This window comes from Salvelinus alpinus, chromosome 19 (genome assembly GCF_045679555.1).
Source record: "Salvelinus alpinus chromosome 19, SLU_Salpinus.1, whole genome shotgun sequence".
Lineage (NCBI taxonomy): Eukaryota > Metazoa > Chordata > Actinopteri > Salmoniformes > Salmonidae > Salvelinus > Salvelinus alpinus.
The window spans coordinates 52,715,061-52,740,058 of record NC_092104.1 but is presented as its reverse complement, the minus strand read 5'-3'; the positions used below and the strand labels follow the sequence as shown (position 1 = coordinate 52,740,058).

General features: G+C 41.7%; 2 protein-coding genes across 2 annotated transcripts; both read left to right on the top strand.

The window, feature by feature from the left end:
• Positions 1-23: 23 nt before the first annotated feature.
• Positions 24-751, top strand: LOC139545895 (inactive phospholipid phosphatase 7-like). Its single transcript, XM_071354080.1, has 2 exons — positions 24-612; positions 720-751. The coding sequence occupies exons 1-2, from the start codon at positions 123-125 to the stop codon at positions 749-751; spliced, it is 522 nt and encodes a 173-aa protein (XP_071210181.1). The 5' UTR covers positions 24-122.
• Positions 752-1,988: 1,237 nt separating this feature from the next.
• On the top strand, positions 1,989-22,977 carry LOC139545816 (inactive phospholipid phosphatase 7-like). Its single transcript, XM_071354033.1, has 2 exons — positions 1,989-2,575; positions 19,403-22,977. The coding sequence occupies exons 1-2, from the start codon at positions 2,086-2,088 to the stop codon at positions 19,786-19,788; spliced, it is 876 nt and encodes a 291-aa protein (XP_071210134.1). The 5' UTR covers positions 1,989-2,085; the 3' UTR covers positions 19,789-22,977.
• The last annotated feature ends 2,021 nt before the right edge of the window (positions 22,978-24,998 follow it).

The window sequence follows — 24,998 nt, the reverse complement described above, 5'->3', positions numbered from 1 at the left end:
TTGCACTGAGTTGACACACTGAGTTGGCGCAGCAGACAACTCTTCACCATATCGGTAATAACGTTCCCGCTACATGGTAAGGGGGAATAGTCAGGTTTTGCTGATTTGATATCAGATTCAAAATGCCTGTAAATCAGACCAGATCCAGGATGAGAGATCAGAATGACCCGATCAACAGACCCGAGTTTATGTCACTGAACCAGCCTCTCAGAAATAGCAACGAGGCACGGGGGACATTACGGCGGCCTGGTTCACTGAAACGCCAGCCATGCCAACAGCAGCAGCAGCAACCTCAAAATGTACAGCAGGAGCCGCTTGAAAACAGCACTGAGGACCGCAGAGAATCTGTTAAACTTCCAGAAGAGGATTGCATACAACTCAACCCCTCCTTTAAGGGCATTGCAATGAACTCTCTTATGGCGATTGATATATGCATGTCCAAAAGGCTTGGGGTTTGCGCATATGCTCACTCCTCGTGGGGCAGTGTGCGCTCCATGGTCAACCTGCTTGCATTCACTGGTCATGGCATCCCTTGGATTATTGGCACAATTATATGTCTCACCAGAAGCAACACAATGGCAGGACAAGAAGTTCTGGTCAATTTGCTTCTTGGTAAGTATTTATTTTTTCGATTGACCTTTTCTTTATCAAATGTCGCAGACTCGAATCATTCAAGCATAAGGGACACGTCTTCAGTGTTTTTTTCTGACTGAATTTAGTTTTCGTTCCCACCACTCTTGAGGAGTATTAATAGGATGTTGTCTGTGCATTTAATTCCATACCTTGGGTACAGCTTATTCAAATCAAATTATATGTGTCACATGCAATGAATACAACTGGTGTAGACTTCACTTCCCAACTATGCACAAAATAAAATAGTAGCATGAGGAATAAAAAAAATACATAAGAATGGAGCTACCTGTGCCAGATCTATGTGCAGAGGTATTTCAGGTAGATGTGTACAGATAGTGCTGTTGCGGTGACTGTATTACCACCACACCGGCGGTCAGGAGTCATGAAGGCAGTCAAATTCCACATGACCGTTTAGTCACAGTAATTAGGCTTCTCCAAGCTATGATACTGCTGCTGGTCATTAGTAGCTTACCAAACTAACTGCCTGGTACTCAGCCCTCTATTGTCCCTCTAATCACTCTGACATCAATGCAAATATATTCTAAAATCTAATCAAACACTTCATGAGAGTCCATGCGCTCATGTTGCGCACCATTTCTATAGGCTATGCAATTGCGGGAGAAAACAGAGTGATGGCCACTAATAAAAAGACGAGGTTCCCATCAGCTTTCTATAGGCTAGGCCTACTATATTTATTTGAAAATAAACCACGGGGAAAAGCATCCTCCATTCGCTATTTAAATGCATAGATGACATGTATCTTTTCCCGCTGCCCCTGTTTCGATATAGGTGCATGATAATGGTCCATTCTAAATCAAAACAAATTTCACACATATAGTATTTACTATATGTTAAGACAATATTATATCAAGAATAGTCTGATGGGTGACAATATTAGCCTACCACTTGTGAATTATATATTATCACTGGTGAATGATGCCCAGTATAAGAAACAATATTTTTTTTTTGCTGTCACCTTTTTCAATCATAGTCGCACACCTCATGTAGCCTGGCCCATAGGCCTATATGTTTTAATAAGGTTTGTATCACAACTAAAGTGGCCAAATAAGTTCTTCAATTTAAGGACATTAATCTGCTTTACAAGGGGTGTAGAGCATAACTGACATAAGCAGCGCATGAGTTTCAAGTTTGGTGAAAATAATTTTCAACATAAAACTGCACCTTTATAATAGAAGCATTACATGCATAATTGCAATTTGCGGTCACTTTTGATAATGGTGTTTTCCGCGAATGGAACATTAGCTGCTGAAATCGAGGAGACATGTGCATTCATACAGATACAGAAGCAAGGCAGTAGATCTATTTATAACTCGCGCCTCAGAGCAACACTTGATCTCTCTGCAGACAACTCTTCACCATATCGGTAATAACGTCCCCGCTACATGGAAAGGGGGAATAGTCAGGTTTTGCTGATTTGATATCAGAATCAAAATGCCTATAAATCCGACCAGATCCAGGATAAGAGATCGGAATGACCCGATCAACAGACCCGAGTTTCTGTCACTGAACCAGCCTCTCAGAAATAGCAACGAGGCACGGGGGACATTAAGACGGCCTGGTTTACTGAAACGCCAGCCAAGCCAACAGCAGCAGCAGCAACCTCAAAATGTACAGCAGGAGCCGCTTGAAAACAGCACTGAGGACCGCAGAGAATCTGTTAAACTTCCAGAAGAGGATTGCATACAACTCAACCCCTCCTTTAAGGGCATTGCAATGAACTCTCTTATGGCGATTGATATATGCATGTCCAAAAGGCTTGGGGTTTGCGCATATTCTCACTCCTCATGGGGCAGTGTGCGCTCCATGGTCAACCTGCTTGCATTCACTGGTCATGGCATCCCTTGGATTATTGGCACAATTATATGTCTCACCAGAAGCAACACAATGGCAGGACAAGAAGTTCTGGTCAATTTGCTTCTTGGTAAGTGATTTAATTTTTCGATTGACCTTTTCTTTATCAAATGTCGCAGACTCGAATCATTCAAGCATAAGGGACACGTCTTCACAGTGTTTTTTTCTGACTGATTTTAGTTTTCTTTCCCACCACTCTTGAGGAGTATTAATAGGATGTTGTCTGTGCATTTAATTCCATACCTTGGGTACAGCTTATTCAAATCAAATTATATGTGTCACATGCAATGAATACAACTGGTGTAGACTTCACTTCCCAACTATGCACAAAATAAAATAGTAGCATGAGGAATAAAAAAAATACATAAGAATGGAGCTACCTGTGCCAGATCTATGTGCAGAGGTATTTCAGGTAGATGTGTACAGATAGTGCTGTTGCGGTGACTGTATTACCACCACACCGGCGGTCACGAGTCATGAAGGCAGTCAAATTCCACATGACCGTTTAGTCACAGTAATTAGGCTTCTCCAAGCTATGATACTGCTGCTGGTCATTAGTAGCCTACCAAACTAACTGCCTGGTACTCATCCCTCTATTGTCCCTCTAATCACTCTGACATCAATGCAAATATATTCTAAAATCTAATCAAACACTTCATGAGAGTCCATGCGCTCATGTTGCGCACCATTTCTATAGGCTATGCAATTGCGGGAGAAAACAGAGTGATGGCCACTAATAAAAAGACGAGGTTCCCATCAGCTTTCTATAGGCTAGGCCTACTATATTTATTTGAAAATAAACCACGGGGGAAAGCATCCTCCATTCGCTATTTAAATGCATAGATGACATGTATCTTTTCCCGCTGCCCCTGTTTCGATATAGGTGCATGATAATGGTCCATTCTAAATCAAAACAAATTTCACACATATAGTATTTACTATATGTTAGGACAATATTATATCAAGAATAGTCTGATGGGTGACAATATTAGCCTACCACTTGTGAATTATATATTATCACTGGTGAATGATGCCCAGTATAAGAAACAATATTTTTTTTTTGCTGTCACCTTTTTCAATCATAGTCGCACACCTCATGTAGCCTGGCCCATAGGCCTATATGTTTTAATAAGGTTTGTATCACAACTAAAGTGGCCAAATAAGTTCTTCAATTTAAGGACATTAATCTGCTTTACAAGGGGTGTAGAGCATAACTGACATAAGCAGCGCATGAGTTTCAAGTTTGGTGAAAATAATTTTCAACATAAAACTGCACCTTTATAATAGAAGCATTACATGCATAATTGCAATTTGCGGTCACTTTTGATAATGGTGTTTTCCGCGAATGGAACATTAGCTGCTGAAATCGAGGAGACATGTGCATTCATACAGATACAGAAGCAAGGCAGTAGATCTATTTATAACTCGCGCCTCAGAGCAACACTTGATCTCTCTGCAGACAACTCTTCACCATATCGGTAATAACGTCCCCGCTACATGGAAAGGGGGAATAGTCAGGTTTTGCTGATTTGATATCAGAATCAAAATGCCTATAAATCTGACCAGATCCAGGATAAGAGATCGGAATGACCCGATCAACAGACCCGAGTTTCTGTCACTGAACCAGCCTCTCAGAAATAGCAACGAGGCACGGGGGACATTAAGACGGCCTGGTTTACTGAAACGCCAGCCAAGCCAACAGCAGCAGCAGCAACCTCAAAATGTACAGCAGGAGCCGCTTGAAAACAGCACTGAGGACCGCAGAGAATCTGTTAAACTTCCAGAAGAGGATTGCATACAACTCAACCCCTCCTTTAAGGGCATTGCAAGGCCTACTATATTTATTTGAAAATAAACCCCGGGAAAAAGCATCCTCCATTCGCTATTTAAATGCATAGATCACATGTATCTTTTCCCACTGTCCCTGTTTCGATACAGGTCCATTCTAAATCAAAACAAATTTCACACATATATTATTTAGTATATGTAAGACAGTATTAAATCAAGAATAGCATAAGAAACAATTACTTTCTTTGTTGTTGACTTTTTCGAATCATAGTTCCACACCTCATGTAGCCTAGCCCATAGGCCTATATGTTTTAATATGGTTTGTATCACAACTAAAGTGGCCGAATAACTTCAAATTAAGCACATTAATCTGCTTTACAAGGGGTGTAGAGCCTAACTGGCATACATAAGCAGCACATGAGTTTCAAGTTGGGGGAGGATAATTTTCAGCATATAAATGCACCTTTATAATAGAAGCATTACATGAATAATTGCAATTTGCGGTCACTTTTGATAATGGTGTTTTCTGCTAATGGAACATTTGTGCTTGTAGCCTACTACCATGTGCACATTGCTGCGCTTATAATGTGATTAAATAATATTTTGTACTATGGGGGATAGTAAATTGACATAGGCTGGTGCTTTTGCTGTTCATTAGGCCTACTCATCTTGTTGGCTGACGAAAAGTAAATGTGGACAGTTCTTCCAATATCTTCAATATGGACCTCAGAATTGCATAAGGACGCATGCAATTGCGTCCCCAATGTGTCTGTCTTCACTTATAGCCTGTGAGAGAGACCCGATCACTTGACGGAGCGCGCAGCACTCAGAGAGAAGGGCACAACGGCCACTAACCACAAAAGGCATGGATTTTTTTGCGTGCATTACAGCCACACAAATTTTAGGCATTATCAAGTGTTGTCAAATTGTGAATGAGTGACTGATGTAGTGTGTACAGCCTGCACAAAAAAACTAAGCAGAGCTCATGCCTTTCAAGCAACTTTTTTCAAATCATCATTAGAGTGGCATCATGCAGCCTTACAATGTATTAAAAATCATCAAAACATGTAGCCCAACGTTTGTAGAACCGGTAAAGTTACATTAATACATCTAAATTAAGCATATAGGAATATATAAACTACCGTTCAAAAGTTTGGGGTAACTTAGAAATGTCCTTTTCTCTTAGAAATGTCAAATTGATCAGAAATACAGTGTAAACATTGCTAATGTTATAAATGACTAATGTAGCTGGAAACAGCTGATTTTTAATGGAATATCTACATAGGCGTACAAAGGCCCATTATCAGCAACTCCAGGATGCTGGCCTTCTAGGCAGAGTTGCAAAGAAAAAGCCATATCTCAGACTGGCTAATAAAAATAAATGATTAAGCTGGGAAAAAGAACACAGACACTGGACAGAGGAACTCTGCCTAGAAGGCCAGCATCCCAGAGTCGCCTCTTCACTGTTGACGTTGAGACTGGTGTTTTGCGGGTACTATTTAATGAAGCTGCCAGTTGAGGACTTCTGTGAGGCGTCTGTTTCTCAAACTAGACACTCTAATGTACTTGTCCTCTTGCTCAGTTGTGCATCGGGGCCTCCCACTCCTCTTTCCATTCTGGTTAGGGCCAGTTTGCGCGGTTCTGTGAAGGGGGTAGTACACAGCGGTGTACGAGATCTTCAGTTTCTTGGCAATTTCTCGCATGGAATAGCTTTAATTTCTCAGAACAAGAATAGTCTGATGAGTTTCAGAAGAAAGTTCTTTGTTTCTAGGCATTTTGAGCCTGTAATTGAACCCACAAATGCTGATGCTCCAGATACTCAACTAGTCTAAAGAAGGACAGTTGTATTGCTTCTTTAATCAGGACAACAGTTTTCAGCTGTGCTAATATAATTGCAAAAGTTTTTTCTAATGATCAATTAGCCTTTTAAAATGATAAACTTGGATTAGCTAACCCAACGTGCCATTGGAACACAGCAGTGATGGTTGCTGATAATGGGCCTCTGTACGCCTATGTAGATATTCCATAAAAAATCTGCCATTTCAGCTACAAGTCATTTACAACATTAACATTAACAATGTCTTTCAGATCAATTATTTCAAATTATTATTTAAATTAAATTAAATAATTAAATAATTTCAACAACAAAAAAATTGTATTTCAGATCAATTTTATGTTATTTTAATGGACAAAAATGTGCTTTTAAAAAAACAAAACAAGGACATTTCTAAGTGACCCCAAACTTTTGAATGGTAGTGTATTTCTTTGTTAACCGCTCAACACAGAATAGCCGCATGTGCGCACTCCCTCAAATCGTTTGGAGAAAATATCCTTTCTATTTTTTTCAGCTTTGTTCATTTGTATTCTTCATACTATAAAATAATGCCACGGAATTCTAAGAAAATCTTGTGTGCTAAATTAACTAGTGTAGCCCTCAGCCATTTGGCATAGCCAGATCAGGACCTAACATAAGGACAACTCAGAGTATGCTATTCTGTTCTTCTGAAATAGACTTCTTAGACTTCATGCTTCTTTAGACCTGTCTAAAATAATGGATTTATTGTGAAGGTGTAGGCTATATTACATGGATTTATTATACTTTTTAAAATGTAGATGTTTCAAAGGTCTGCATCAGTGGCTTGTAGGCTATGTGTGTAAGCCAGGAGAAGCTAAATGTGTTTATGTTAATGGTCAATTACTGTGAAAGTGACAGTTGTTTCCTTGACAATCACCGGCTGACGAAAGTTTGTGACCGCCACAGCCCTATACAGTGGGGAGAACAAGTATTTGATACACTGCCGATTTTGCCGATTTTCCTACTTACAAAGCATGTAGAGGTCTGTAATTTTTATCATAGGTACACTTCAACTGTGAGAGACGGAATCTAAAACAAAAATCCCAAAAATCACATTGTATGATTTTTAAGTAATTAATTAGCATTTTATTGCATGACATAAGTATTTGATACATCAGAAAAGCAGAACTTAATATTTGGTACAGAATCCTTTGTTTGCAATTACAGAGATCATACGTTTCCTGTAGTTCTTGACCAGGTTTGCACACACTGCAGCAGGGATTTTGGCCCACTCCTCCATACAGACCTTCTCCAGATCCTTCAGGTTTCGGGGCTGTCGCTGGGCAATACGGACTTTCAGCTCCCTCCAAAGATTTTCTATTGGGTTCAGGTCTGGAGACTGGCTAGGCCACTCCAGGACCTTGAGATACTTCTTACGGAGCCACTCCTTAGTTGCCCTGGCTGTGTGTTTCGGGTCGTTGTCATGCTGGAAGACCCAGCCACGACCCATCATCAATGCTCTTACTGAGGGAAGGAGGTTGTTGGCTAAGATCTCGCAATACATGGCCCCATCCATCCTCCCCTCAATACGGTGCAGTCGTCCTGTCCCCTTTGCAGAAAAGCATCCCCAAAGAATGATGTTTCCACCTCCATGCTTCACAGTTGGGATGGTGTTCTTGGGGTTGTACTCATCCTTCTTCTTCCTCCAAACACGGCGAGTGGAGTTTAGACCAAAAAGCTCTATTTTTGAATCATCAGACCACATGACCTTCTCCCATTCCTCCTCTGGATCATCCAGATGGTCATTGGCAAACTTCAGACGGGCCTGGACATGCGCCTGCTTGAGCAGGGGGACCTTGTGTGCGCTGCAGGATTTTAATCCATGACGGCGTAGTGTGTAACTAATGGTTTTCTTTGAGACTGTGGTCCCAGCTCTCTTCAGGTCATTGACCAGGTCCTGCCGTGTAGTTCTGGGCTGATCCCTCACCTTCCTCATGATCATTGATGCCCCACGAGGTGAGATCTTGCATGGAGCCCCAGACCGAGGGTGATTGACCATCATCTTGAACTTCTTCTATTTTCTTCTATTTTCTAATAATTGCGCCAACAGTTGTTGCCTTCTCACCAAGCTGCTTGCCTATTGTCCTGTAGCCCATCCCAGCCTTGTGCAGGTCTACAATTTTATCCCTGATGTCCTTACACAGCTCTCTGGTCTTGGCCATTGTGGAGAGGTTGGAGTCTGTTTGATTGAGTGTGTGGACAGGTGTCTTTTATACAGGTAACGAGTTCAAACAGGTGCAGTTAATACAGGTAATGAGTGGAGAACAGGAGGGCTTCTTAAAGAAAAACTAACAGGTCTGTGAGAGCCGGAATTCTTACTGGTTGGTAGGTGATCAAATACTTATGTCATGCAATAAAATGCAAATGAATTACTTAAAAATCATACAATGTGATTTTCTGTATTTTTGTTTTAGATTCCGTCTCTCACAGTTGAAGTGTACCTATGATAATAATTACAGACCTCTACATGCTTTGTAAGTAGGAAAACCTGCAAAATCGGCAGTGTATCAAATACTTGTTCTCCCCACTGTATGTACATGAAGGCAGGGTAAAGTGACTAGGTGTCAGGATAGATAATAATAAGAGTAAAATACAGAACAGAGTAGCAGCAGGAAATGAAGAGTAAAAGTGTGTGAGTGTGCCTGTGTGTGTGTGTAATGTTTATGTACTGTATGTGTTTTTGTGTTGTTTCGGTATGTGTGTGTGTGCGTATGTAGTGTATGTGAATGTGTGTGGGTTTTTTGTGGGAGTGTCAATGTTGTGTGTGTGTGTGTGTATGGTGTGTATACACTGAGTGTACAAAACATTTGGAACACCTTCCTAATATTGAGTTGCAATGCACTTTGCCCTCAGAACAGCCTCAATTCTTCAGGGCATGGACTCTACAAGGTGTCGAAAGCGTTCCACAGGGATACTGGTCCATGTTGACTCCAATGCTTTCCACAGTTGTGTCAAGTTGGCTGGATGTCCTTTGGGTGGTGGACCATTCTTGATAAACACAGGAAACTGTTGAGTGTGAGAAACCCAGCAGCATTGCAGTTCTTGACACACTCAAACCGGTGCACCTGGCGCCAACTACCATATCCTGTTCAAAGGCACTTTAATATTTTGTCTTGCCCTATGAATAGCACACATATACAATCCATGTCTCAAATGTCTCAAGGCTTAAAAATCCTTCTTTAACCTGTCTCCTACCCTTCATCTACACTGATTAAAGCGGATTTAACAAGTGACATCAATAAGCGATCATAGCGTTCACCTGGTCAGTCTATGTCATGGAAAGATCAGGTGATCCTAATGTTTTGTACACTCATTGTATATAGTCTAGTGAGTGTGCGTAGGGTCAGTGCAAGATAGAGTCAATGCAGATAGTCCAGGTACCATTAATTGACTTTTTAGCAGTCTTATGTAGGTAGAAGGTGTCTCAGAGCCTGTTGGGCCAAGAAATGATTTATTTACTTAAAACCAGGTAAGTTGACTGACAACACATTCTCATTTACAGCAAGTACCTGGGGAATAGTTACAGAGAAAAGGAGATGAATGGGCCAGTTGGAAGCTGGGGATGATTAGTTGGCCATGATGGTATGAGGGCCAGATTGGGAATTTAGCCAGGACACCTGGGTTAACACCCCTACTCTTACGATAAGTGCCATGGGATCTTTAGTGACCATAAAGAGTCAGGACACCTGTTTAACATCCAATCCTAAAGACGGCACCCTACACAGGGCAATTTGGGATATTTTTTTCTACATTCAAGACAGGATAAACAAATTGATTCAGAAGATAATAAAATAAGTTTATTTTAATTACTTTTTTTCTCAACTTGTTTCTATTACTTTCTAGCATGTCAAGCTAACATACTCAGTAGGTAGCTAGCTAGTCATCTAGCTTTGTAGCCATGGATTGTGCACCTTCCATTGTTTAGAGAAGTAGCTACCTGCTGTAGACACCTAGTGGTTGTTTTTCTTTTCAAACCAGGGCAGAGGAAAGCAACATTCACCTACACAAATGCTGTTTACATTTTTACATTGATTTCCATACTGAATGAAGCACTTAAGGGACCTCATGGGAGCCATTTTTCACTTAATTTAAGAGGGACATTTTCCTTAAAATGTTTTGTGCAACTGACTTAAAGTTAAGGAAACTTTAAGGGAAAAGGTAAGAGGGAAATTTACTTAAGATGTTTTAGGCAACCGGGCCCTGGAGTCTTTGGCAATTTTTGGGGCCTTCCCCTGACACCGCCTGATATACAGGTCCTGGATGGCAGGGAGCTCAGCCCCAGTGATGTACTTGACTGTCCACACCACCCTCTGTAGCGTTTGCGTTCATTTGGTATACCAAGCGATGATGCAGCCAGTTAAGATGCTCTTAATGGTGCAGCTGTCTAATTTTTTGAGGATCTGAGGGCCCATGCCAAATCTTTTCAGCCTCCTGAGGAGGAAGAGGTGCTGCCATGCCTGCTTCACGACTGTGCGGGTGTTTGTGGACCATGTTAAGTCCTTAGTGATGTGGAAACCAAAGAACTTTAAGCTCTCGACCCGCTACACAACAGCCCTGCCTTGCATGCATTTTTTGTAGGTAGAATAAAAGTGGTCTAGAATTTTAGCTTACTCTGGGTGAGGGGTTTCGTGTTTGTTTCTGGCCCCATCCAGACGTGTCTAGGAAAGCTGTCTGTGATATCTGTGTCCTCAGTAAGCTCTCTCATGTTGAAACAGTTGGAATACTGGTCATGAGCTGATTCACAATATAAAGAATGTTTTCAATAGGCTACCATCAGTGATAGACTGGCCACAGGGCAATTCTATCATATGCCAGATGGGCTGGTACATATTCAGCCACATGGGCCTTTCTAATATTTTTTGTTGTATAATAATAATAATAATAATAATAATAAAATGCTAATAATAGGGGCCAGTGTGCGGACTGCTTGTTGCAATTTTGATGAGGCTCTTGTTCAGGGCATGAATGGGATAACAAATCCAGTTTTTGGGGTCATCCGTAAAGAAAACTTTAAGCTTGTCTCTCAATTTAAAAAAAATGTGTCAATACATTGCCCCTTGATAACCAGCACTCCCCATATCATTGCATAGTGCAGAAAATACATGAGAGTTCAGGGACCTTGCTTTAACTTGTTATGGATAGGGGGCAGCATTTTCACGTTGGGATGAAAAGCGTGCCCAGAGTAAACTGCCTTCTACTCAGTCCCAATTGCTAATATATGCATATTATTAGTAGATTTGGATAGAAAACACTCCGAAGTTTCTAAAACTGTTTGAATGATGTCTGTGAGTATAACAGAACTCATATGGCAGGCGAAAAACTGAGAAAAATCCAACCAGGAAGTGGGAAATCTGAGGTTTGTAGGTTTTCAACTCTTGGCCTATCAAATACACAGTGTCTATGGGGTCATTTTGCACTTCCTAACGCTTCCACTAGATGTCAACAGTCTTTAGAACCTTGTTTGATGCTTCTACTGTGATATGGGGCCGAATGAGAGGGGAATGAGTCAGGGCTCTGGCAGAATGCCAGGAGCACGTGACGCTCGTTCACGTGAGAGCGAGCTCTGTTCCATTGCTTTTCTGAAGACAAAGGAATTCTCCAGTTGGAACATTATTGAAGATTTATGTTAAAAACATCCTAAAGATTGATTCTATACTTCGTTCGACATGTTTCTACGGACTGTAATATGACTTTTCGTCTGAACTTTTGCCTGGACCTGCCCGCACGACGTGAGTTTAGATTGTGTACTGAACGCACGAACCAAAAGGAGTAATTTGGACATAAATGATGGACTTTATGGAACAAATAAAACATTTATTGTGGAACTGGGATTCCTGGGAGTGCATTTTGAAAAAGATCATCAAAGGTAAGTGAATATTTATAATGCTATTTCTGATTTATGTTAAATCCAACATGGCGGATATCTCTTTGGGTTGATTTGTTGTCTGAGCGCCGTACTCAGATTATTGCATGGTTTGCTTTTTCCGTAAAGTTTTTGGGAAATCTGACACAGCGGTTGCATAAAGGAGAAGTATATCTTTAAATCTGTGAATAACACTTGCATCTTTTATCAATGTTTATTATGAGTATTTCTGTGATTTGATGTGACTCTGTGCAAATTCACGGGATGTTTTGGAGGCAAAACCAAATGTAAACTGAGGTTTTTGGATATAAATATGAACTTGATCGAACAAAATATACATGTATTGTGTAACATGTTGTCCCGGGAGTGTCATCTGATGAAGAATATCAAAGGTTAGTGATTAATTTTATCAATATTTCTGCTTTTTGTGATTCCTCTCTTTGGTTGGAAAATCGCTGTTTACTTTCTGTGACTAACATAATGATATATTCTCCTTTCGCCGAAAAGCTTTTTTGAAATCGGACACTGTGGTTAGATTAATGATAATTTTATCTTTAAAATGGTGTATAATACGTGTATGTTTGAGAAAATTGAATTATGATATTTCTGTTGATTGAATTTGGTGCCCTGCAATTTCATTGGCTGTTGGCGAGAGGTTCAGCTAGTCCTAGACAGGTTAACTAAGTTAACCATTTTCCAAAACGTCTTTCAAGTTGTCAGGCATTCCCTTGGCAGCAAGAGCCTCTCGGCGGATGCTGCAGTGTACCCAAGTGGCGTCGGGAGCAACTGCTTGCACGTTACCACTCCACTATGTCTCCCTGTTATGGGCAGCAGCTACGTTTGGCTACATACGGACCGTTAGTGGAATTCCCGAGAGAGAGAGTAACAGTAAATGTGATTAGATGTTAATTATTTGACTAGGCTACCTGTATTTAACATTGTGTTATTTCGCTGAACACTAGATGGATTAATTTTATTTTTAGCAGTGAAACAAGGCTACTAAAAAACTCACCCAAATGTATAGCCCCATTGAAAAATATAAATGGACTGTTTGAAAATGTGAAGAATGTTTTTTAAATATATATATACAGTATATATATATCATTTCATTAATGTGAATCACATTTTTATTTGGTGTACCCCGATGGCATTGCGCGTACCCCTGGGGGTAACACAATTTGAAATATAGATTTTGATAGCTATCACAACATTTAAAGGAACAACCTCCTAATTGTTATTTGTTTTCATAAAATGCAACTAACTGGATTCATGTCAACTACTTCAGAGACCATAAAAGGCATTTCATTTTTAAATCTATTGTCCAACAAATGTTTAAAGGCCTTGCTTGTTTAATTATCAATGATAAGATTATTCAAATATATAATACAAATCTCCAAAGATCTTTTTGTTTTGTTTTATAGCATTATATATTGCTCCAGGGCTAATTTCATTGGCATATTTTTGTTAGCATTTTGTAGATATTCAGAAAATGTATCAACCTTTATAAAGCAAACATCATCCCTTCGGTCTAGCACAGCAAATACTTAAATAGTTTAAGCATATGTTGCAGAACAGTGATTCAAAAAAATATTTATTTTTATTTAACCTTTATTCAACTAGGCAAGTCAGTTAAAAACTTCTTGCCGCACGGATTCCTTTAGCGGGATCATTTTCGTAAACAACCGCTGAATTGCAGAGCGCCAAATTCAAAAAAAATAAAAAAAATATTTATAATCATGAAATCACAAGTGAAATATACCAAAACACAGCTTAGCTTGTTGTTAATCCACCTATCGTGTCAGATTTAGAAAATATGCTTTACAGCGAAAGCAATCCAAGCGTTTGTGAGTTTATCAATCACTAGACAAAACAGTAAGAACAGCTAGCCTCAAATTAGCTTGGTCACGAAAGTCAGAAAAGCAATCAAATTAATCGCTTACCTTTGATAATCTTCGGATGTTTGCACTCACGAGACTCCCAGTTACACAATAAATGTTATTTTTGTTCAATAAAGATTAGTTTTATAACCAAAAACCGCCATTTGGTTTGCGCGTTATGTTCAGAAAACCACAGGCTCATTCCGGTCCTGAAAGGCAGACGAAAATTCCAAAAAGTATCCGTAATGTTCGTAGAAACATGTCAAACGTTTTTTATAATCAATCCTGAGGTTGTTTTTAACATACATAATCGATAATATTTCAACCGGACGGTAACCTATTCAATACTACAGAGAAAGAAAATGTCGAGCTACATCTCTCGCGCGCAGGAACTAATCAAAGGACACCTGACGCGTTTTGAAAAATCTCGCTCATTTTTCAAAATTAAAGCTTGAAACTATGTCTAAAGCCTGGTCACAGCCTGAGGAAGCCACTGGAAAAGGAATCTGGTTGATACCCCTTTAAATGGAGGAGGGGCAGGCAACGGAACAGGGATTTTTCCAAATAAAAGGCACTTCCGGGTTGGATTTCCTCAGGTCTTTGCCTGCAAAATCAGTTCTGTTATACTCACAGACAATATTTTGACAGTTTTGGAAACTTTAGAGTGTTTTCTATCCTAATTGGTCAATTATATGCATATTCTAGCATCTGGACCTGAGAAATAGTCAGTTTACCTTGGGAACGTTATTTTTCCAAACATAAAAATTCTGCCCCCTAGCTGAAAGAAGTTAAGAACAAATTCTAATTTACAATGACGGCCTACCAGAAGGCAAAAGGCCTCCTGTGGGGACGGGGGCTGGGACTAAAAATAAATTAAATAAAAATATAGGACAAAACACACATCACAACGAGAGACAACACAACACTACATAAAGAGAGACCTAACACAACAACATAGCATGGCAGCAACACATAATAACACAGCATGGTAGCAACACAACATGACAACAACATGGTAGCAACAACATGGCAGCAGCATAACATGGTAGCAGTACAAAACATGGTTCAACAATTATTGGGCACAGACAACAACACAAAGAAGGTAAGAAGGTAGACACAACAATACATCACACAAAGCAGCCACAACTGTCAGTAAGAGTGTCCATGATTCTTTGAATGAAGAGGTTGAGATAAAACTGTCCAGTTTGAGTGTTTGTTGCAGCTCGTTCCAGTCGCTAGCTCCAGCGAACTGAAAAGACAAGCGATCCAGGGATGTGTGTTACTCATTTGCCTCAACAAGAGCCAGTCCGCCTGAGTATGCGTGTGCCGTTCAATACAAGTTCAATACAAACATAAGTAAAATATGGAAAATTAGTAATTTGACAACCCACAATAAAAACAATTCTATCAGGTGTTTTGGCACCTGATAGTGACAGTCTAACAGACTGTCATTATCGGCACTTGAAATGACAGTCTAACAGTCTATGATTTACAGAGTTGACAAAAGTGACATTTTTCTTATTCATTCAAGTGTTATACAGTGGCAATTTCGTTTTTGCTCACTTGCTTTATGACTGAAAGCTAAATAAAATAAACATAATTTAACCAAAATTAATATCCTATTAGGGAGATGGAGTTGATAGTTTATGATTGTGACCATGGTGATTTCAATATTGTTTGTTTAAATCTATCAAAAGTAGAGACCTTTACAGACCATGACTCATGTGGCACTATATGTAATTAAGACATGAAGAAGGGGTCCAGAACTGTTCGTTTGTCGTTTTTTGTTGTTTTGTTCAGTGTTCAGTTGATTGATTAAAATATGAACACTTACCACGCTGCACCTTGGTCCTCTTCTCCTTCTCCCGACGACGTTCGTTACAGAACTACCCACCACCAAAGGACCAAGCAGCGTGGTGGAATGGACTCCTGGACATGGGATGAAATCTTGGACGGCAAAGGACCATGGGCACAGCCGGGAGAGTATCGCCGTCCGAAAGAGGAGCTGGAGGCAGCTAGAGCGGAGTGGCGACACTACGAGGAATTGGCTCGAGGTAACGGGCACGAGAGGCAGCCCCAGAATTTTTTTTGGGGGTGGCACACGGGGAGATTGGCGGACTCAGGTAGGAGACCTGAGCCAACTCCCCGTGCTTACCGTGGCGAGAGAGTGACTGGGCAGGCACCGTGTTATGCGGTGAAGCGCACGGTGTCCCCAGTGCGCACGCATAGCCCGGTGCGCTACATCGCAGCTCCTCGAATCGGCCGGGCTAAAGTGGGCATCGAGCCAGTAGGGATGATGCCGGCTCAGCGCATCTGGTCTCTAGTGCGTCTCCTCGGCCCGGGTTATACTGCACCAGCCCTACGCACGGTGTCCCCGGTTCGCCAGCACAGCCCAGTGCGGCCTGTTCCAACTCCCCGCACTTGCCGGGCTACAGGGGGGGATCCAGCCAGGACGAGTTGTGCTAGCTCTGCGCTCGAGACCGCCAGTGCGCCTCCACGGTCCAATGCATCCGGTGCCTCGGCCAAGGACAAGGCCTCCTGCATGTCTCCCCAGCCTGGTGAGTTCTGTGCCTGTGCTAAGCCCTAACCCTCCAGCATGTCTCCCCAGCCTGGTGAGTCCTGTGCCTTCTCCCAGAGCCAGGCCTCCTGTGTGTCTCTCCATTCCAGTGGTGATCCATGGCACGAAGCCTCCAGTGATGATCCATGGCAAGAAGCCTCCAGTGGTGATCCATGGCACGAAGCCTCCAGTGATGATCCATGGCACAAAGCCTCCTGTGATGATCCATGGCACGAAGCCTCCAGTGAGGATCCATGGCACGAAGCCTCCAGTGATGATCCATGGCACGAAGCCTCCAGTGATGATCCATGGCACGAAGCCTCCAGTGAGGATCCATGGCACGAAGCCTCCAGTGAGGAGTTATGGCACGAGGCCTCCAACGAAGGACGTCAGTCCGGAGCCTCCAGCAACGCCCTCTAGTCCGGAGCCTCCAGCGTCACCCTCCAGTCCGGAGCCTCCAGCGTCGCCCTCTAGTCCGGAGCCTCCAGCGACGCCCTCTAGTCCGGAGCCTCCTGCGTCTCCCTCCAGTCCGGAGCCTCCAGCGTCACCCTCCAGTCCGGAGCCTCCAGCATGGCCCTCCAGTCCGGAGCCTCCAGCGACACCCTCCAGTCCGGAGCCTCCAGCGACACCCTCCAGTCCGGAGCCTCCAGCGACGCCCTCCAGTCCGGAGCCTCCAGCGACGCCCTCCTGTCCGGAGCAGCCAGAGTCTCCCTCCTGTCCGGAGCAGCCAGAGTCTCCCTCCTGTCCGGAGCAGCCAGAGTCGCCCTCCTGTCCGGAGCAGCCAGAGTCTCCCTCCTGTCCGGAGCAGCCAGAGTCGCCCTCCTGTCCGGGGCTGTCCGGGGCCCGCTGCGAGGGTCCCCGATCCGGGGTCGGCGGCGAGGGTCCCCGCTCCAGAGGCGCCACCTAGTGGGCCAAGGTAGAGCGGGGTCCACGTCCCGCACCAGAGCCGCCACTGCGGTGAAATGCCCACCCAGACCCTCCCCTATAGGTTCAGGTTTTGCGTCCGGAGTCCGGAGGGGTGGGGGGGGGGGGGGTGCTGTCACGCCCTGACCTTAGAGATCCGTTTTATGTCTCTTTTTTGGTTGGTCAGGGCGTGAGTTTGGGTGGGCATTCTATGTCTGGTGTTCTATGTTATCCTTGTTTTGTATTTCTATGTGTTTGGCCTGGTATGGTTCCCAATCAGAGGCAGCTGTCTATCGTTGTCTCTGATTGAGAACCATACTTAGGTAGCCTGTTCCCACCTGTGTTTATGGGTAGTTATTTTCTGTTTAGTGTGTGTCGTCACCTTACAGAACTGTTCGTTTGTCGTTTTTGTTGTTTTGTTCAGTGTTCAGTTGATTGATTAAAATATGAACACTTACCACGCTGCACCTTGGTCCTCTTCTCCTTCTCCCGACGTTTGTTACAGAATCCCTGCTGTCTATGAGGTCATTTTCCGACGGTCTCAAAATACAGTGCCTTCATGGAGTATTCCTAAAGTAGCCTGAATTCAAAATTGATTACATAGATTTTACAATACCCCATAATTACAGAAATATCTCATGTACATAAGTATTCCCACCCCTGAGTCAATACATGTTAGAATCACATTTGGCAACGATTACAGCTGTGAGTCTTTCTGGGAAAGTCTCTATTGTACATGGATTGTACAATATTTGCACATTATTCTTTAAAAAATTATTCAAGCTTTGTCCAGTTGGTTGTTGATCATTGCTAGACAACCATTTTCCAGTTTTGCCATAGATTTTCAAGCCGATTTACATCAAAACTGTAACTAGGCTACTCAGGAACATTCAATGTCATCTTGGTAAGCAATTCCAGTGAATATTTGACCTTGTGTTTTGGGTAATTGTCCTGCTGAATGGTGAATTTGTCTCCCAGTGTCTGTTGGAAAACAATCTGAAACAGGTTTTCCTCTAGGATTTAGCCTGTGCTTAGCTCTATTCCTTATCTTTTTACCCTAAAAAAACTCCCTAGTCCTTGCCGATGACAAGCATACCCATAACATGATGCAGACACCACCATGCTTGAACATATGCGGAGTGGTACTCAGTGATGTATTGTGTTGGATTTGCCCCAAACATAACGCTTTGTATTCAGGACATAAAGTTAATTTCTTTGCCATGTTTTTTGCAGTTTTACTTAAGTAACTTATTGCAAACAGGATGCATGTTTTGGAATATTTTCATTCTGTACAGGCTTCCTTCTTTTCACACTGTCATTACGTTTAGTATTGTGGTTGTATTGTGTGTTGTGTTGTTGATCCAGTGTCAGTTGTCTCCTATCACAGCCATTAACCTCTGTAACTGTTTTAAAGTCACCATTAGCCTCATGGTGAAATCCCTGAGCTGTTTCCTTCCTCTCTGGCAACTGAGTTAAGAAGGACGCCTGTGTTTTTGTAGTGACTGGGTGTATTGATACACCATGTCAATTTAATCAATTTTAAATGAAGGCTGTAACACAACAAAATGTGTAACTGATAACTGATTCATTATAATATGATACTAACAGATTATAAACAGTTCATGGATACTGACAAGGCTTATAATGGATTATGAGATCATCATAAAGGGATAGTTACAAAATTACGCTTTGGTTTCCTTAACCTATTAGCAGTCTATGGACAAGGTAAGACAGCAATTCACGCTTTTGTTTTGTTTACCTGGTCACTATCTGCAATGCTATTTTTTTGGCATTTTTGTCCAAAAACCAATGCAAGTCAACTGCTCTCCAGACCCTATAAACCCCTTTGTGTGATTGGTACAGTTGGCTAGGCTAGATGGGCTGGAATCTACAAACAGGGACAGATTTGGGGCATGCCAACTTTAAAAACAAGTGGTTGGCACTGGTAAAACTTGTACAGGTCCTGACTCAGATACCCTACTGTCTATCATCTAGGTCTAGGATGTTTTCTGTTAATCCTTTACGCTAACACATAATTTCCTCTCCCTCCTCAGCACTTTTACTGGACGTAATGACCGTCGCCGGAATGCAGAAACTCGTGAAGCGCAAAGGACCATGGGAGATGACGCCTGGCCTCTTTGATTACATAGCGATGGACATTTACTCTTTCCCAGCAGCACATGCAAGCCGGGCTGCCATGGTATCCAAGTTCCTTTTGTCACACTTAGTGCTCGCTGTCCCTCTGCGCATCTTACTGGTGCTGTGGGCTTTCCTGGCCGGCATGTCCCGCGTCCTTCTTGGCCGCCACCACCTGACAGATGTGGGATTTGGTTTTGCATTGGGCTATCTCCATTTCAATCTAGTTGAAATGGTGTGGCTTCCCTCCAACACTTGCCAAACTTTGATCTCCATCGGGAAACTCAGTTGGATCCCCCTCTAATGACAATATCAGCATTTTAGGCAACCCACAAAAGCTTGACATCCTCCTATCCCTCGGTCCCTATTTTAGTTACGTTTTTCTGTCACAGCCCCTCACTGGCCCTCATGTCATTTTAAATAGAAGTCTATGAAGACATAATGTATGTTAATCACATTTACCCCTAGATAATACGTTTTTTTTCAGCTTTGACTGAATTTCTTTCTCCAGTGTAAATGCAGTATGCAAGGAAATTAATGCATCCTTGTGACACATTTCCGATGCCTTTCTGACTAGCGTTTATTTATTACATTTTGATCCACAATTTTTAGTTTTGTCAACATATATGACAATTAATTTTTTACTATAAAAAAACATTGTTTTTAAAACTCATTCTCTGCACCTGAAAGTGTATGTATTTAAAAATTGCAAGTATCAGTAAAACAATCATAAGCTATCAGGGATTTTGTGAAAGACACACTTTTACATGACTCACTGTCAGATATTTTGTGTACAGTATGCAGGAGAAGATACAGGTAACTGCCAAAGTAAACACTTGAGTAAATGAGGGACGCAAAGTATATTGATAGCAGATGCTTCCAACCAAGTGTGGTTCCTGAGTTAAAAAAAGCAATTAACATCCCATCATGCTTAGGGTCATGTATAAAATGCCTAGTTGCCCATTACTTTGGCTACCATGGCAAGATGAAGAGATCTCAGTTACTTTGAAAGAGGGGTGTCAAAAGAGCATTATCTGGCCCAAGGACCCACAGCAAAAATCAGTTTTTTTTCTTCACTACTTTCATTTATCTGCAGTCCATATTTAGCCTTAAAACTAAGTGTTTTACCATTTTCTTTTCAGGACATTTAGGGCTACAAGTAGAATAATTTGACATAAACAGTTGCATTCATGAGTTTTATTGACAAATGTCAATAAAAAATGTTGGTCTGCCAATCAAAAACCTGACTAAATTAATTTCTAAGAATGCTGTAAGTACAGAAATGGTTTGCTCAGTGGGAAATGAATATCCAACTATTGTGTGGCTTGTGAGCATCATATACAGTTGAAGTCGGAAGTTTACATACACTTAGGTTCGAGTCATTAAAACTTGTTTTTCAACCACTACACACATTTCTTGTTAACAAACTATAGTTTTGGCATGTCGGTTAGGACATCTGCTTTGTACATGACACAATAATTTTTTCCAACAATTGTTTACAGACAGATTATTTCACTTATAATTCACTGTATCACAATTCCATTGGGTCAGAAGTTTACATACACTAAGTTGACTGTGCCTTTAAAAAGCTTGGACAATTCCAGAAAATGATTAGAAGCTTCTGATAGGCTAATTTACATAATTTACATAATTTGAGTCAATTGGAGGTGTACCTGTGGATGTATTTCAAGGCCTACCTTCAAACTCAGTGCCTCTTTGCTTGACATCATGGGAAAATGAAAAGAAATCAGCCAAGACCTCAGAAAAAAGACCTCCACAAGTCTGGTTCATCCCTGGGAGCAATTTCCAAATGCCTGAAAGTACCACATTCATCTGTACAAACAATAGTTTGCAAGTATAAACACCATGGGATCACGCAGCGGTCATACCGCTCAGGAAGAAGACGCGTTCTGTCTCCTAGAGATGAACGTACTTTGGTGCGAAAAGTGCAAATCAATCCCAGAACAACCTCAAAGGACCTTGTGAAGATACTGGAGGAAACAGGTACAAAAGTATCTATATCCACAGTAAAACGAGTCCTATATCGACATAACCTGAAAGGCCGCTCAGCAAGGAAAGGCCGCTCCAAAACCACCATAAAAAAGCCAGACTACGGTTTGAAACTGCACATGGGGACAAAGATCGTACTTTTCGTACTTTTTGTCCTCTGGTCTGAGGAAACAAAAATAGAATTGTTTGGCCATAATGACCATCTTAATATGTGGAGGAAAAAGGGGGTGGCTTGCAAGCCGAAGATCACCATCCCAACCGTGAAGCACAGGGGTGGCAGCATCATGTTGTGGGGGTGCTTTGCTGCAGGAGAGACTGGTGCACTTCACAAAATAGGTGGCATCATGAGGAGGAAAATTATGTGGATATACTGAAGCAACATCTGGAGACATCAGTCAGGAAGTTAAAGCTTGGTTGCAAATGGGTCTTCCAAATGAACAATGACCCCAAGCATACTTCCAAAGTTGTGGCAAAATGGCTTAAGGACAACAAAGTCAAGGTATTGGAGTGGCCATCACAAAGCCCTGACCTCAATCCTATAGAAATTTTGTGGGCAGAACTGAAAAAGCGTGTGCGAGCAAGGAGGCCTACAAACCTGACTCATTTACACCAGCTCTGTCAGGAAGAATGGGCCAAAATTCACCCAACTTATTGTGGGAAGCTTGTGGAAGGCTACCCGAAACGTTTGACCCAAGTTAAACAATTTAAAGGCAATGCTACCAAATACTAATTGAGTGTATGTAAACTTCTGACCCACTGGGAATGTGATGAAAGAAATAAAAGCTGAAATGAATCATTCTCTCTACTATTATTCTGACTTTTCACATTCTTAAACTAAAGTGGTGATCCTAACTGACCTAAAACGGGGAATTTTTACTTGGATTAAATGTCAGGAATTGTGAAAAACTGATGCTGTTCTAATTGCCTAAGATGCTATTTTTACATGAATGGAAATACGTGTCTCTACGTTTTCTTTACAGTAATTTCAGCAACACACTTTATATTGTGTTTAATTTTGTGGGTTTTGCCTTAAATATTGTCCGTTTCAAATGTGTAAGCGATAGCTTCCTGAAGCATTCAGATCAAAATATTTCTATGCGGTAATTCTTTTCATGCCACCACATAATGAAACTGCTGTCCTTTTGTAAGGCAGTCTACAGTTACTGGTTAAAACAAAAGTTCAGATTGAAATTAGATTTTTCAATAGATCAACATTTTGGATAAGTAAGGTGTGGGACAGGGTTGCGTAATAATAAAGTATTCAGTAAGTAAGCATTCACTGAACAGATTGATTTGAATTCAGATGGATGAAATTCTACTGGGTTAGGGTTGGTTTAATTCTATTACAAAGTGGGTCATTTATCTTTGAACAATGAAATGTTACCAGCAATCTTTTCATGTACTTTCTGATCTTGAATAGTGTATACACGCATGCGTCTATGTATTGGCATATCCATTAAACATAAATTATATCCTCAATTGATTTGCTGAAATGTGTGACATTTTGTATGGATGAGAACATAAGGGACAGTGCCCTCGAGATGCAGGTGCATTTTATGTAGGTGCATTCTATTTTTACAGAGGTCTGCTCCATCTAGGACACCTTTAACAATACCCTCCTCTGCGCTATACAGTAGCTGTACACTTTGTCAACATGGCAATTATTTGTTGGATGTGCCTGAACCAAACGCAATTTTAATATGTCAATTCAACTATTTATTCAATGGTATTCATCAACATAGTAATGTAATGCAATATTATGGACCTTTATCCCGTATATACACTACATAGCCAAAAGTATGCTCATCGAACATCTCATTCCAAAATCATGGGCATTCATATGGAGTTGTTCCCCCCTTTACTGCTATAACAGCCTCCACTCTTCTGGGAAGGCTTTCACTAGATCAGGGCTCTCCAACCCTGTTCCTGGAGAGCTACTGTGCCATCCTGTAGGTTTTCACTCCAACCCTAATCTAGCACACTTATTTCTAATAATTAGCTGGTTGATCAACTGAACCAGGTTAGTTACAACTGGGGTTGGAGTGAAAACATAGGAAGGTAGCTCTCCAGGAACAGGGTTGGACACCCCTGTACTAGATGTTGGAACATTGCTGTGGGGACTTGCTTCCATTCAGCCTCAAGAGCATTAGTGAGGTCAGGCACTGGCTCCCAGTCAACATTCCAATTCATCCCAAAGGTGTTCAATGGGGTTGAGATCAGGGCTCTGTGCAGGCCAGTCAAGTTCTTCCACAACAATCTCGACAAACCATTTCTGTGTGGACCTCGCTTTGTGCATGTGGGTATTGTCATGATGAAACAGGAAAGGGCCTTCCCCAAACTGTTACCACAAAGTTGGAAGTACAGAATCGTCTAGAATGTCAATGTATGCTGTAGCGTTAAGATTTCCCTTCACTGGAACTAGTGGCCTGGCCCTAACCATGAAAAACATTATTCCTCCTCCACAAAATTGTACAGTTGGCACTATGCATTGGGGCAGGATGTGATTTTCTGGAATCCGCCAAACCTAGATTCGTCCGTCGAATTGCCAGATGGTGATTCATCACATTTTTACGCGCTTGGCGCTTCAGCACTCGGCTGTTCCATTCTGTGAGCTTGTGTGGCCCACAACTTCCCAATAACAGCCCTTACAGTACAGTTGACCGGGGCAGCTGTAGCAGGACAGAATTTTGATGAACTGACTTGTGTCATGTTGAAAGTCACTGAGCTCTTCAGTACGGGCCATTCTACTGCCAATGTTTGTCTTTGGAGATAGAATGGCTGTGTGCTCGATTTTATACACCTCAGCAACGGGTGTGGCTGAAATAGCCGATTCCACTACTTTGAAGGGGTGTCCACATACTTTTGTATGTGGCCATGTAATGTATTTGTGTGTGTCAGCGAGAGAGATAGAGAATGGGAGCGAGAGACATCAGTGCATTTTTCTTATGCCTGTCATGTGATCTTAGTCTCACAGTTGCAATGGTAAGTATCTTGTTTGGCAATTAAAATGGCCGTCAGGGGAATTTTGTTGTTGCTGCAGCAGAGGCAGTCTGTGTTTCACAGAAGGTGTCACTAACACAAGGTTGTTGTTGTGCTGCCTCTCCTGCCTGGTCTCATAGACTAAAGGTAACATAGTAACTGTAAATCCAGGACACTCAAATTAGTATGATATGTTACGTTTGGTATGGTTACATAAGACATAAGGTAAGGTAAGGCATATACGAAGGTAGGGTGGTTGGTCAGGGGGGATGGGTAGGTGTATAACACAAATGTTTTGCAACCCAAAAGTTGTGTGTTCAAATCTCATCACAAACAACTTTAGCAACATTGCAAGTACTTATTACTTTTTAACTACGTTGCACCTACTTAGCATGTTAACTAACCCTTCACCTAATCCTAACCTTAACCCTTTAACCTAACTCCTAACCTGAACCATAACCCCTAGCCTAGCTAATGTTAGCTTAGGTAATGTTAGCATTAGCTACCTAACCACCTAGCTAATGT

Excerpts from the sequence above, each read along its gene's own strand:
- LOC139545895 (XM_071354080.1), top strand. The coding sequence starts at position 123 with ATGCCTGTAAATCAGACCAGATCCAGGATGAGAGATCAGAATGACCCG. Across the intron at positions 613-719 it reads TCTGGTCAATTTGCTTCTTG|TTTTCGTTCCCACCACTCTT; the intron begins GTAAGTATTTAT and ends GACTGAATTTAG.
- LOC139545816 (XM_071354033.1), top strand. The coding sequence starts at position 2,086 with ATGCCTATAAATCCGACCAGATCCAGGATAAGAGATCGGAATGACCCG. Across the intron at positions 2,576-19,402 it reads TCTGGTCAATTTGCTTCTTG|CACTTTTACTGGACGTAATG; the intron begins GTAAGTGATTTA and ends CTCCCTCCTCAG.